This window comes from Nematostella vectensis, chromosome 5 (genome assembly GCF_932526225.1).
Source record: "Nematostella vectensis chromosome 5, jaNemVect1.1, whole genome shotgun sequence".
NCBI classification, from domain to species: domain Eukaryota; kingdom Metazoa; phylum Cnidaria; class Anthozoa; order Actiniaria; family Edwardsiidae; genus Nematostella; species Nematostella vectensis.
This window is the reverse complement of record NC_064038.1, coordinates 16,687,265-16,702,224: the sequence shown is the minus strand read 5'-3', so window position 1 is coordinate 16,702,224 and position 14,960 is coordinate 16,687,265. Positions and strand designations below refer to the sequence as shown.

General features: G+C 40.7%; 4 protein-coding genes across 4 annotated transcripts in view; 3 read left to right on the top strand and 1 right to left on the bottom strand.

Moving 5' to 3' along the window:
- Positions 1 to 1,402, top strand: part of LOC5508073 (RYamide receptor) — a 91,202-nt gene extending 89,800 nt beyond the window's left edge. Inside the window, exon 2 of the mRNA XM_001628641.3 lies at positions 854 to 1,402. Within this exon, the coding sequence (XP_001628691.2) occupies positions 854 to 1,273 (420 nt within the window). The 3' untranslated portion in view covers positions 1,274 to 1,402. The remainder of the gene's footprint in view (positions 1 to 853) is intronic.
- A 1,297-nt stretch (positions 1,403 to 2,699) lies between these two features.
- Positions 2,700 to 14,960, top strand: part of LOC116615303 (neurogenic locus notch homolog protein 4) — a gene marked incomplete in the record, with an annotated part of 17,033 nt that continues 4,772 nt past the window's right edge. The window contains 4 exon segments of the mRNA XM_048727531.1: positions 2,700 to 2,756; positions 3,207 to 3,556; positions 8,770 to 8,902; positions 10,839 to 10,851. Coding sequence (XP_048583488.1) covers positions 2,750 to 2,756; positions 3,207 to 3,556; positions 8,770 to 8,902; positions 10,839 to 10,851 — 503 coding nt within the window.
- Positions 10,876 to 13,504, top strand: LOC5498017 (testis-specific chromodomain protein Y 1). Its single transcript, XM_048727533.1, has 3 exons — positions 10,876 to 11,163; positions 11,411 to 11,496; positions 11,615 to 13,504. The coding sequence occupies exons 1-3, from the start codon at positions 10,987 to 10,989 to the stop codon at positions 12,027 to 12,029; spliced, it is 678 nt and encodes a 225-aa protein (XP_048583490.1). The 5' UTR covers positions 10,876 to 10,986; the 3' UTR covers positions 12,030 to 13,504.
- LOC125563006 lies at positions 11,981 to 14,954 on the bottom strand. The gene has a single exon (XM_048727529.1). The coding sequence runs from the start codon at positions 14,671 to 14,673 to the stop codon at positions 12,307 to 12,309; it is 2,367 nt and encodes a 788-aa protein (XP_048583486.1). The 5' UTR covers positions 14,674 to 14,954; the 3' UTR covers positions 11,981 to 12,306.

The window sequence follows — 14,960 nt, the reverse complement described above, 5'->3', positions numbered from 1 at the left end:
AACCCATACTGGTATGACAGCAAACCCATACTGGTATGATAGTAAACCCATACTGGTATGATAGCAAACCCATAATGGTATGATAGTAAACCCATACTGGTATGATAGGAAACCCATACTGGTATGATAGCAAACCCATACTGGTATGATAGCAAACCCATACTGGTATGATAGCAAACCCATACTGGTATAATAGCAAACCCATACTGGTATGATAGCAAACCCATACTGGTATGATAGTAAACCCATACTGGTATGATAGTAAACCCATACTGGTATGATAGCAAACCCATACTGGTATGATAGCAAACCCATACTGGTATGATAGTAAACCCATACTGGTATGATAGTAAACCCATACTGGTATGATAGTAAACCCATACTGGTATGATAGTAAACCCATACTGGTATGATAGTAAACCCATACTGGTATGATAGTAAACCCATACTGGTATGATAGTAAACCCATACTGGTATGATAGTAAACCCATACTGGTATGATAGTAAGCCCATACTGGTATGATAGTAAGCCCATACTGGTATGATAGTAAGCCCATACTGGTATGATAGTAAACCCATACTGGTATAATAGCAAACCCATACTGGTATGATAGTAAACCCATACTGGTATGATTGCAAATTTATACTGGTGCGATGGCAAACCCTTCAGCTATCATAAATTTAGTTTTGTGCTGGTACTATAATGACTGTTGATTTCTGTTAGTTTTACCCTTTCTTTATCTCTATCCACTTTAACCCTCACCCTTTTGCTATAGAGCGTTTGGCAGGTTCTTGCATTGATAAGTACATGGAAGGCTATATTCTAAAAGTCTCCTAATCTACCTGTCAACAGATACCCGCCTCAGCCTGTAGTCGAAGTTGCCAAATCGTGGAATCTCGCAAGAAGGCAGTGATAATGCTCATCACCGTATTTGTTGTGTTCGTCTGTTGTTGGTTACCAGTGCAAGTTCTAGGCTTCATGTGGAATTACGGTGAATACGATATCCCTGCGCCTGCGCTGTTCGCGTGCAAGATTCTGATGCGTGTGCATGCGGCAACTAGCCCATGTATCTACGCGGCGTTCAGCGAGAATTTTAGGAATGCTTTCAAAATGGTAATTCTCCAGCTGTGTTGTTGCTGGAAAGAGTCCGTCAAGTCTCGTCTGATACTTGAAATGGCAAATAAAGTATCTTTCTCGCGGAGCCGTTCAGAGACACGAAGTACAATAAAATACTTGTATAACAGGCGCGATAGCGGAGCACGGCAACTATAGTGGAAATAAGTTATATGTAATGAATGGTAAATACATATATACAGATAATGATGTGATTAAATTGATTGGATTATCATGACAATAGCGACATAGTTGTTGAAAATAAAACAAATCGCATTGCATGCTGGATCCTGCAATTGCTTGTGGCTATTCCAGGGGCGGTTCCATGGGCTCAATAAAAACACAGCTGCTTTTCTTTAGCGACAGCAATTCCAAGGCATAAGAAGACATTCAAAGGCATAAGATATCATTCAAAGGCATAAAAAGACTTTCGAAGTCATCAGTTGAACCACCCTTTTAAAGGTCCTGGTGTTTTGCCTAGTCATGTCATTTAAAACGAATGATTTAGGCTTCTAATATTGCTGACCATGTTATGTTAATATTTGCTGACGAGTTATGCTAATATTACTGGCGAGGTTATGCTAATGTTGCTGACAAGGTTATGCTAATGTTGCTGACGAGGTTATGCTAATGTTGCTGACGAGGTTATGCTAATGTTGCTAACGAGGTTATCCTAATGCTGCTAACGAGGTTATGCTAATGTTGCTGACGAGGTTATCCTAATGCTGCTAACGAGGTTATGCTAATGCTGCCAGCGTTGTTTTCACAGGTTTCCACTTGTGTGACAGATCTTTGACTTGTGTAACTATCTTTGACTTGTGTGACATATCTTTGACTTGTGTGACAGATCTTATACTTGTGTGACGTATCTATGACTTGTGTGACATATCTTTGACTTGTGTATCTAGTCTTGTATTTATGTTTATGTTGTATACTGCTTTCACCAAGGGAAACATGTTTATGTTGTATGTCGGTTTCACCGGGGACAACATGTTTATGTTGTATATCGATGCTTCTCGTTTGAACAACGCTTATTAAATATCACCCAAACATCGGACCAGGGACATGAGAAAGCCAACAGATGTTGGGAAGAAAACAACTTTTAAACAGAGTAGCTGAAAGAGTTCCTAATAAAAAAGAAACACGAATCATATATTTATTTCTATAATCCAGGAACATATTCTGGATTTGCTAAGGGGGGGGGGGGGTGCAGTCATATATATATCAAAAAGAAAAATTTCACGCCCTTTTAATAAAAGATTACTCACTTTTGGGCGTCCCCGCCTAATAGCTAAACGTTGTGTGACAAAAGTTTCTTCTTTAATTTAGTTTATTTTTCACTATGACGAGAAAGATCACCCGAAAAAAATGAAATAGGCCATAAAATTGACATATATTGCTTTATTATTTCATCTTGTATCAATGATACTTATTTTGATGGCCTACAATGGGAATAAAAACTTATAAATAGAAAGCACCAAAAACAAAAGTTTCATAGCTATTGAGCCCATGTGGTTTTCAAGTAAACAAGTTTGGAAGTGGTTAATAAATAATAACCATGTTTAATTTAACTCTCAATTGTCAATGAAATCTCTCAATGATTCCGAATGTGCGCTGATAAATGAAGGGTGGAAAATGTCGGGTAAGTCGATGTTAGCCAACTCGTGGTATTTGTTTAACCTTACTTCCAAAGTTTATGAAATATTTAAAATAAGTTGTAATGATCATGAATTTCTATTTCTCTGGATCAAGCTTAAATTTTTGAGGCACAGCAGATATTTTTATATCTGAAAAATTGCCATCGTAATTGAAAACTTTTCAAAGAGCAATCTTTCTTAATGTAAATTTATCAGCGCTTGAAATAGATTATTCGTGGAGAACAAAGCATTTTAGTTGTGATTCAAGAAAGCTAGGAATACCTGTTAGTAATTTAGCGATATTGTGTAACCAACTTTGAGAAGGTTTTGGTAGCTTCTCTTAGTTTTGATTTTCAAAAACTTTACCGTACGTAATCATTTTCTAATGATGTTTTTCGGTTAGGGAATCGCTGATAACAAAATCTTTTTCATTTTTCTTTGATTGTCTTCTCTAGTCACCTGCATATTACTACTTCTCCGTGTTTCCATGGCGACGGCAGAGGATTTAGCGCTGCAGTCATTCTGTCCAAATAACCGTCATGCACTTGGCGCACACATCACAAAGGAAGATGTAGCGCTCCAAGGTCACGTGAGGAAGAAAGTGGACGCGCCGAGCCTGCTGTCGTGTGACCAGCAGTGCTTGAAGCAGGACTGGTGCGTGTCCGTTAACTTTAAGCTGACAGAGTCCAAGCGAAGAAGATGTGAACTGAATGACTATGGCGCAAAAAGTCCGAATATCCAACCAGGAATTGATGGGTTTGTGGAGAAGAAAGGATGGATATTCCAACAAATTAGAGACATCGAGGTAAGATTACTTAAATTTTGTTATGTTTACCGCTATATTTATTTTCTAGAATTGTTATAATTTATTTTTAGAGAATAATGAGTTTTCCCACACAGCGTGATAATTGTTTGCTATAGATAAGAAAGAAAGGAAAAGCCCCAAACAAAAACACAAAGCTTTGGATTTATTCTCGTCGTGATACGCCAAATTTGATAGGAATGAAGTACTACAAGTGAATCAGATTCAAACGAGCAAAGTTTTTAACACGACGATTAAGCATTCTCTAGACTAACAGCTACAAAGTATTTAACATGACGATTAAAGCATTCTCTAGACTAACAGCTACAAAGTATTTAACATGACGATTAAAGCATTCTCTAGACTAACAGCTACAAAGTATTTAACACGACGATTAAAGCATTCTCCAGACTAACAGCTACAAAGTATTTAACATGACGATTAAAGCATTCTCTAGACTAACAGCTACAAAGTATTTAACACGGCGATTAAAGCATTCTCTAGACTAACAGCTACAAAGTATTTAACATGACGATTAAAGCATTCTCCAGACTAACAGGTACAGATCATGGATACCGCAAATAATTTTTGCTTTAATATCAAAACATGGTCTACTTTCCATGCGTTTCTTATAAACTTAAGCATCTTGTCCAATGTCTGCTCATTTGCACACGACTCTCATCTTTTTCCACGAACTGATTGTCTTATGGAAGACTATCCGAAGCCTTATAACTTACGAAGGCCTGCCCGATGAATTAAAGAGGCCTGCCTGATTACTTACGAAGGCCTTCTCGAAAATATACGAAGGCCTACCCGAAGACACGCGAAGGCTTCCCCGAAGAATTAAGCAAACCTGCCTGATGACTTACGAAGGCCTGCTCAAAGAAATAAGAGGACCTACCCGAAGACTTACAAAGCCACGCCCGAAGACTTTCGAAGCAATGCCCGAAGACTTACGAAGAATAACCGAAGACTTACGAAAAATAACCGAAGACTTACGAAGAAAAACAAAAGACTAACGAAGCCCTACGTGAGGACACTCACGTAGTCCTTCCCTAAAAAAAAGAATACTTGCTTGAAGATTTAGAAAGTCCGGCCCGAAGGCTTAAAAAGAATTGCCCGAATATTCCACATATTTACGAAGACCTGCCTAAGGCCCTAAAGTCTACCCGAACAAAAAAATCACCCCTAAGTTTAACAAAATGCAGAACACATTTGAAAGCAATCCTGAGACGAACAATAATCCGAAAACTAGATATAAGCATGTGGTAGAGCTTACGTGAGGCATCTCAGCCCTAAAGGTGTAAACTGAAGAACACAAGACAATAGGTTTTCAAGTTTCATCACTGCGACGCTATCCGAAAAGACTCTCGCACCCAAACATCAGGGCAAGCGTACAGAAGACTTGTCAAACACATAGCTTACATCGCACACGAAACGAACGCTCTGGGCCTGGAGCACAAACCACGTCTTACCAAAGCAATCGAGCACCCGGTGCACCATGGGCTTTAGCACTGTCTCATACAAGACTCTAGGCCAAGTCAATATTACTGTCAGTTCAACGGTGTGTATTATCTTCACAGAGACAAAAGCGCTATTAATATTAGTGACTATACCCCAGGCAACTCGTATTTGGTGACTATACCCCAGGCAACTCGTATGTAGTGACTATACCCCGGGCAACTCGTATTTGGTGACTATACCCCGGGCAACTCGTATGTAGTGACTATACCCCAGGCAACTCGTATTTGGTTACTATACCCCAGGCAACTCGTACGTAGTGACTATACCCCGGGCAACCCGTATGTAGTGACTATACCCCGGGCAACTCGTATGTAGTGACTATACCCCAGGCAACTCGTATGTAGTGACTATACCCCAGGCAACTCGTATTTGGTGACTATACCCCGGGCAACTCGTATGTAGTGATTATACCCCGGGCAACTCGTATGTAGTGACTATACCCCGGGCAACTCGTATGTAGTGACTATACCCCAGGCAACTCGTATGTAGTGACTATACTCCGGGCAACTCGTATTTGGTGACTATACCCCGGGCAACTCGTATGTAGTGACTATACCCCGGGCAACCCGTATGTAGTGACTATACCCCGGGCAACTCGTATTTGGTGACTATACCCCGGGCAACTCGTATGTGGTGACTATACCCCAGGCAACTCGTATGTAGTGACTATACCCCAGGCAACTCGTATGTAGTGACTATACCCCAGGCAACTCGTATTTGGTGACTATACCCCAGGCAACTCGTATGTGGTGACTATACCCCAGGCAACTCGTATTTGGTGACTATACCCCGGGCAACTCGTATGTAGTGACTATACCCCAGGCAACTCGTATTTGGTGACTATACCCCAGGCAACTCGTATGTGGTGACTATACCCCAGGCAACTCGTATTTGGTGACTATACCCCAGGCAACTCGTATTTGGTGACTATACCCTGGGCAACTCGTATGTAGTGACTATACCCCGGGCAACTCGTATGTGGTGACTATACCCCAGGCAACTCGTATTTGGTGACTATACCCCAGGCAACTCGTATTTGGTGACTATACCCTGGGCAACTCGTATGTAGTGACTATACCCCAGGCAACTCGTATGTGGTGACTATACCCCAGGCAACTCGTATTTGGTGACTATACCCCAGGCAACTCGTATTTGGTGACTATACCCTGGGCAACTCGTATGTAGTGACTATACCCCGGGCAACTCGTATGTGGTGACTATACCCCAGGCAACTCGTATTTGGTGACTATACTCCGGGCAACTCGTATGTAGTGACTATACCCCAGGCAACTCGTATGTAGTGACTATACCCCGGGCAACTCGTATTTGGTGACTATACCCCAGGCAACTCGTATTTGGTGACTATACCCTGGGCAACTCGTATGTAGTGACTATACCCCGGGCAACTCGTATGTGGTGACTATACCCCGGGCAACTCGTATGTGGTGACTATACCCCAGGCAACTCGTATGTAGTGACTATACCCCAGGCAACTCGTATTTGGTGACTATACCCCAGGCAACTCGTATGTGGTGACTATACCCCAGGCAACTCGTATTTGGTGACTATACCCCGGGCAACTCGTATGTAGTGACTATACCCCAGGCAACTCGTATTTGGTGACTATACCCCAGGCAACTCGTATGTGGTGACTATACCCCAGGCAACTCGTATTTGGTGACTATACCCCAGGCAACTCGTATTTGGTGACTATACCCTGGGCAACTCGTATGTAGTGACTATACCCCGGGCAACTCGTATGTGGTGACTATACCCCAGGCAACTCGTATTTGGTGACTATACCCCAGGCAACTCGTATTTGGTGACTATACCCTGGGCAACTCGTATGCAGTGACTATACCCCAGGCAACTCGTATGCAGTGACTATACCCCAGGCAACTCGTATGTGGTGACTATACCCCAGGCAACTCGTATTTGGTGACTATACCCCAGGCAACTCGTATTTGGTGACTATACCCTGGGCAACTCGTATGTAGTGACTATACCCCGGGCAACTCGTATTTGGTGACTATACCCCAGGCAACTCGTATTTGGTGACTATACCCCGGGCAACTCGTATTTGGTGACTATACCCCAGGCAGCTCGCATTTGGTGACTATACCCCGGGCAACTCGTATGTAGTGACTATACCCCGGGCAACTCGTATGTAGTGACTATACCCCAGGCAACTCGTATGTAGTGACTATACCCCGGGCAACTCGTATGTAGTGACTATACCCCAGGCAACTCGTATGTGGTGACTATACCCCAGGCAACTCGTATTTGGTGACTATACCCCGGGCAACTCGTATTTGGTGACTATACCCTGGGCAACTCGTATGTAGTGACTATACCCCGGGCAACTCGTATTTGGTGACTATACCCCAGGCAACTCGTATTTGGTGACTATACCCCGGGCAACTCGTATTTGGTGACTATACCCCAGGCAGCTCGCATTTGGTGACTATACCCCGGGCAACTCGTATGTAGTGACTATACCCCGGGCAACTCGTATGTAGTGACTATACCCCAGGCAGCTCGCATTTGGTGACTATACCCCGGGCAACTCGTATTTGGTGACTATACCCCGGGCAACTCGTATGTAGTGACTATACCCCGGGCAACTCGTATGTAGTGACTATACCCCAGGCAACTCGTATGTGGTGACTATACCCCAGGCAACTCGTATTTGGTGACTATACCCCGGGCAACTCGTATGTAGTGACTATACCCCGGGCAACTCGTATTTGGTGACTATACCCTGGGCAACTCGTATGTAGTGACTATACCCCGGGCAACTCGTATTTGGTGACTATACCCTGGGCAACTCGTATGTAGTGACTATACCCCGGGCAACTCGTATTTGGTGACTATACCCCGGGCAACTCGTATTTGGTGACTATACCCCGGGCAACTCGTATGTAGTGACTATACCCCAGGCAACTCGTATTTGGTGACTATATCCCAGGCAACTCGTATTTGGTGACTATACCCCGGGCAACTCGTATGTAGTGACTATACCCCGGGCAACTCGTATGTAGTGACTATACCCCGGGCAACTCGTATGTAGTGACTATACCCCAGGCAACTCGTATGTAGTGACTATACCCCGGGCAACTCGTATGTAGTGACTATACCCCAGGCAACTCGTATGTAGTGACTATACCCCAGGCAACTCGTATGTAGTGACTATACCCCGGGCAACTCGTATGTAGTGACTATACCCCAGGCAACTCGTATGTAGTGACTATACCCCAGGCAACTCGTATGTAGTGACTATACCCCAGGCAACTCGTATGTAGTGACTATACCCCGGGCAACTCGTATGTAGTGGTGACTATACCCCGGGCAACTCGTATGTAGTGACTATACCCCAGGCAACTCGTATGTAGTGACTATACCCCAGGCAACTCGTATGTAGTGACTATACCCCGGGCAACTCGTATGTAGTGACTATACCCCAGGCAACTCGTATGTAGTGACTATACCCCAGGCAACTCTATATATAAAATATATAATAATATATATACATATAATATATATCTAATATATATACATATCTCTAATATATATTTATACGATATACGATATATATATATATATATATATATATATATATATATATATATATATATATATATATATATATATATATATATACGATATTATATATATACGATTTCTTGTTACAGTCTCCAAATCAAATCCGGGTTTGTGAAGACAACCTTTTCCCGTGCCATAATGGAGGGACATGCCACAGAGAATGCGTGACGTTTGAGGCGCGCTGTACCTGCCGGGTCGGTTTCACGGGCAAACATTGTCAAGGTAAAATAACACCGTCAAGAATAGAGAGCAGTTAAAGCAATCTTAAGTTTTGAGGAAGCAAAGTGTTAGTTTAAAGTATCGCAGTGGCTATATGCCCCACAGTCGGGAAAGGTCCTCAATGGACTAAATGCACGACAGTTTACAATTAATTCAAATAACCCAATAAATTGTCGACCTACTGAAATAAAGGCACTCGATATTTGTTAGGGCAAGCGAATCTGATTTGAGCTTTGTTATCGGAATTGAATGTTTTTTCTTGCTTGTATATATGAATACATTATAAACACCTTTCCCGACTGTGTTGTTGATGCAGATAAAATCACTAAAAATAACGATTTTATGGTGTATACAAGCAAGAAAAAACATCCAATTACCACGACAAAGATCAATTCAGAATCGCTTGCCCTTTCTTAACAAATATAGAGTGCCTTTATTTCAGTAGGTCGAAAAGTTACTGGTTTATTTGAATAAATTTAAAACTGTCGGGTATTTAGTGCATTTAAGACCTTTTCCGACTGTTGTGATAAAAGTGTCACATGTCACCTTGATTACCATTTTATAGTGTGTGACAAAAATGCTCAATTTATATTCGCTTGCCCTTTCACTAGGTCGACAATAATTTACCGTGAGATTTTGGTAAATTGAGAATTACCGACATTAAGCAGCACGTTTAAGAATATGGTGCCATTAAAAGTACGATACACTCTTTTTATAAAAACTTCTGCATTTTAGAAAACGTAAGAATATAACAGCAATATGTTGCTGCTTAACATGTTCTCAAAATCTGGTGAAATTTCAACCTCGACGTTCTTATAGAAAAGGTTCTTATAAGAAAAGAGTGAATTTATAAGTCATAGCATGGCACGAGGGGAATTTAGTGATTAAATGACCCCGCAACCGAGAGATGATTAGTTGAAGTCCCGACGCCACAGGATTTCCCGAGGTTGTGGAGACATTTAATCACTAAATTCCCCGAAATGCCATGCCATAACTTTGTAATACCATGATTACCGAGGAAATAAACTCGCAACTACGAGTAATATGGTGGAACCCACCAGACAAGCATCTTGGTTCTAGGTTTCTCTCATGCACTGATCAGGCCCGTACCCGTGGGGGGGGGGGGGGGGGGGTGCGCGAACGTCCCCCCCCCCCATAACGGCCGAAAGTCCACTTTCGGCTCCAATAGACTCAGTAGACAAAACTATAAAGCATAAGCTAGATCACTTTGGTATTTAATTAATCCATACGTCAGACTATATTTGTAGCTAAATCCGACAATAAACGTCCCGTGGAGATACTGCAAAGGCATAAAAAATCCCTTTTTGTTATTTCGGGGGTGGTCAGATTATCAGAAATCACTCCCTCTCACCCCCCCCCCCCCCCCCCCCCCCTCACCCAGAAAAACTTGGTCCACTTTTTCGGATTTCGTCCCCCCCCCCCCCCCCCCCCCCCCCCCCCCCCCCCCCCCCCCAAGAAAAATCATGGGTACGGGCCTGCTGATGTGAATAAAAAGACAAAAGATTCTTTTGACTTTTCCCCTCATTATTAATGCATGAGGGAAATTTAGAACCATCTATTGGAAATTTTGTTAGTAATCGTCCCTCAGAAAACAAAAGAATCCGAAGTGATCATGGTATTACATAATGTAAATAGACGACAAAAAAAATCAGATTTGCCTGTCCTTTCTTAAGAAATATGGAATACTTTTACCTCACTAGGTCGACAATTTGCTGGGTTAATTGAAGAAATGGAAAACTGTCGGGCATTTAGTCCATTGAGGACCTTTCCCGACTGTCGGGCATATAGCCACTGTGTTAGGGTATGGATCATTCGGTTAATCAAATTTATATAATCTAAATTGGCAACAATTAGGAATCCAAGCCGCAAGAGCACGAAAAACTGAAAGATTTCATGTATTTTGTTCAATATGTTTCAGTGAACATCAACGAGTATTTCATGTATTTTGTTCAATATGTTTCACATTAGTAGAAATCCTATACAGTCAGCGGTTATCAGCGCGGGCGCTCATTTTATTTTTTAATTGAACTGCGCATGTGCAGTTCAGATGTGATTTATTATTCAAAATGGCGGAAGAGAAGCGACTTCGCGAAGGAGACGGCTTTTATCGTCAACTTAACGAGGCAAATTCGGGTGAACTGTTGTGGGGAGGCATTCAAAAAAGAAAAAAGACACGGAGGAATGGGGATCCAACATTTTATCCCGTTGAAAGAGTTGTTTCACGGCAAATAAACAATGGAAAGGTAAGTTACCGGATAATTTTACCATGCTTATATTATAATAGTTCAGGTTCCACGCTCAACAATGTATTCCGAACCTTCAATTTACTTGATTACCTGACTACGATTATTTTCTGGTAGTTAAACGTTGTGGTTTAGCCCACTTAGATGTTGTAAATAGACTGTAAAGAGTACCGAGATAGGTCTAGTGCATATGAACTTAAATCCTTATTCAAGTATGACCAAAGAACATTAAATTGTCCTATTGTAGACACAATATCTCTTAAAGTGGACAGGATACAGTGCCTATGAGAGTTCTTGGGTGGACGAAGATAATCTGAGTGCTGATCTTGTTAGGCATGTATTTTACAAAATTGCATCAGAAAGGATTCCCCTTTCTTTAGTGTCAGCGAAGCCTTTCGAGTTAGAAAAACGAGCAAGTCTTAAATCTTTTTTTGTTTTGTTTCCACCTTAGGAATTTTGACAGCCCACAAGTGGAGACTTCACGCCTTCAAGGCAATTTAGATCGGCTGAGAGAGGCAATGGAGGCAAAGCTTAAGAGAAGAACTAGGGTGCCTGTTTCAATAGAATTTCATCATGATTGCTTTCGATATTGTTTTAGTGGCAAGGGTATAAAATCAAGGGATGGGAAACATATTTTGCTTAGCAGCAATGATTTTAGGGTTTGTAATTTTCCAAGGGAGTGGGACGTATATCTAGATAAGAATGGGGATGGGGTTAAAATTTCGTATCCTGTCAAAATGAAAACCTTTTTAAGCAAATCTATTAAGTGCTATAAAGTAGTTGATAATTCTGTTGTAGAAGATAAACAAAGAATGTATACTGAGAAAATTACATTTGATTTTATTAGAGAACCTTTTACAATTTAAATATATACATGTAAATATGTATATTTGTATAGTGCCATATCACAATTACCTTCTGGCACTTTTAAAAGTATGCTAATTCAGCTTTACTTTTTTTGCTTAAGCCTTTTAAACCTCTGGCTTTTAAGTGTTCCCTCAACTGTTTGACAGTCATTGATTTGGGATCTACTTGTTCAGGCTGGTCTACTGAGCGTTCCCCAACGGAAGTGTCTGCTGAAGTTGAGGGTTCCATGTCAGGGGTCTCAGTATTAGTTTTTCTCCTTTTTTTGTCTGGTAGTTTTTATTTCTTCATTCCAGTAAGTAATTTTTTTTCATATTTTCTCTTCTCTCTCTCCTTGTGTTTGAGTTCCCATTGTCTAAATTCTTGTTTAAGAATGTCCCCCACAGAATCCCATTTATTAGATTTCCTGTGGAGGACAGATCTAGCTACATCATTATTTTTTTCAACCCCATGTCCAGTAAATATTTTAATACATTTGTATTTTTCAACAAAAAAGGGAACATGGGCAAAAAGAATGTGCATGTAAGGAGTAACACGAGCCCTCTCGTAACCTTCTGCCACAGTTCTGCATGAGCAAAACAAATCAATCCATTCCTTAACTTGGTCAGCAATTATTTCTGGCAAAATGTTAAGCTCCATGTTAGTAATTTGTATGTAAATATTATTAAAATCTCTCCACAGTTGAGTTACCTTATCCCTGCTGTCAGGGGTTAGCAAATCATGCAGTTTATCAGGCAATTGACTGAGAAGTGTTTTTTTGTTTGATCCTGTTAAACTTGTGAAATCATATTTACCACTTGATGACTTATCAGCATTTAGCTGTTCCCAAACATCGAAAGAAATGCCCAAAGACCGTATGGTGGAAACTAGCTTTTTGAGATGGATACCTTTTCCCTCCCCTCTTTTTTTGTCAAAGTCATCCTTTTTATCTCTGTCAATTGCCTGATAAACAAGATTTTTAGTTAGTACATCTGTTACTCGCAGCATCAAGTGTAATTCGTCAACAATCACATGATCAAGCTCAATATTAAGTAAAGGCTCTGCTCCACAACAGTAATTATCTGTTGATTTCTTACATAGCTCTTTAATTTCCTTGAGAGATCTTGACATTGGAGATTTATTAAAGAAATGAAAATCATTATCAGTTTTCCAGCGATCATCCTTATGAATTTTACACCAAGCACATGCATAGTTAGCAGTTGCACCTTTAAGACCAAGCATTAGTAACACAAATTTATAATCACCACCAAGAAAAAACTCCAAGTTAATTGTTTTATCATTGACTGTTAATTTACCAGAAGCAATGAAGTTGTTAATCTCCTCAAAAGTGACACTAAAGGCTTCCTTTAAGGTGGTGTATGATTCGGAAGCATTAACAGCTGCAATGTTTCTGTTACCTTTAACAGACATTACGTTAGCTCCTGTTTGTAAAATAGAGAAAGTTAAAAAAATAAAATTGGAATTTCTTGTCATCCTAGCTCCATCTCCATTAATTTTTACCTTAAGTGTCTCATTAGCATAATCAAAATCAGGATTATTGTCAAGAAAGTCAGCTGCATGAATGGTTAGAAGCTCAGCAAATGAACATTTTGAGCCAAGGTGATTATTAGGGAGGTCTTCAATGTGACAGAGATCATTGTAGTTATCTCTACACTGCTTGATTAGATAAGATTTTGGCAGACCATTTGAAATCATTGAGAGCTCATGGTAAAAATTATCCCCAACACAATATTTGTCTAAGAGGAATAAAACCTCCTGTACTTGCCCCTTTTCATCATCACTAAGTCTATCATACTGATTGGTTCCTTGGCCATCTTCAGATTCAGTTGATGTTGAAGCATCACCAGCACTCAGTTGATGGACCTGCCCAGATTCAGTTTCAGTGACACTTACCGAAGTTACTTCAATACCAAAGGCTTTGGGAAACCATAGGGCAAGATTTGCTCTGCTAAGAAATTCTTTTAGAGTCCTCTGCTTGTTTTTAGCTTCATGCAGTGACTTCCCTTGGTATTGAAGATTCTGAGACCTCTCAAGCTGATCAATATAACTGGCAAGCTCTTTGTTTGTTTTTGAGAGGTCTTGTATAATGTTGTCCTTCCTCTTGGACTCCATGAGCACACTCTGCATTTCCTTGTAAAGTTCTGAGGATCTTGCTTCCAGATTATGGCATCTAGCTTTCCAGTTGACAATTTCACCCTGGAGTTTTTTTACAGGTTCTGTTTGGCCTTGAAAGACATGGAACTTCTTTGAAAGTCCATCTAATTTCATTCTTGCCATGCCTCTAGATGCCCTGTACTTCTGTACAATTATTGCACAGTTTTTTCGTAAACTGTCATTTATTTCTCTTCTAACATTGTCGTCAGAGGAAAAACAGAAGCAACATCCAGGCAGAGAATGCTCTAAAAGTGCCACAAATGGGTATTTGAGGGGTAATTTGCTTTTTTCTTCCTCACTTCCGGTAGAATTTTCAACTTGGCGAAAAAAACTTTGTACACGCTCGTGCCAGATTTTAAACAGAGGATAGGGTATATCCAAGGCGAAAATAACCTTTCTAGCAGAGGATTTTGCAGCGTATGATAAGCTTGGATCGCTTATTTTGATATTTCGTAGCTCTTGAGCTTGAATTTTACCGAAAAGGTCCGACATTGCGTAAGTAATCTAGATATCCTTTCTAGGTTTGGAATACTTAATAACCTGAAAATAGAACAAAGGCTAGGTCACAAAGCATTAAACAGTTTGCATTGTGGGAACAAGATGGCCGAACATAAACAGCCTTTGCTTCTACCGAAAAAATGGCTTGATTCTTGCCGAAATGGACCTCGGAGTGTTATTGTTCTTCTCTATATGGACTCAACAAATATTGAACATTTTCAGACTCATTTGCGAACAAGATTTTAATCAAGTATGGAGGAATTATTTTGACTTTTAGCGAG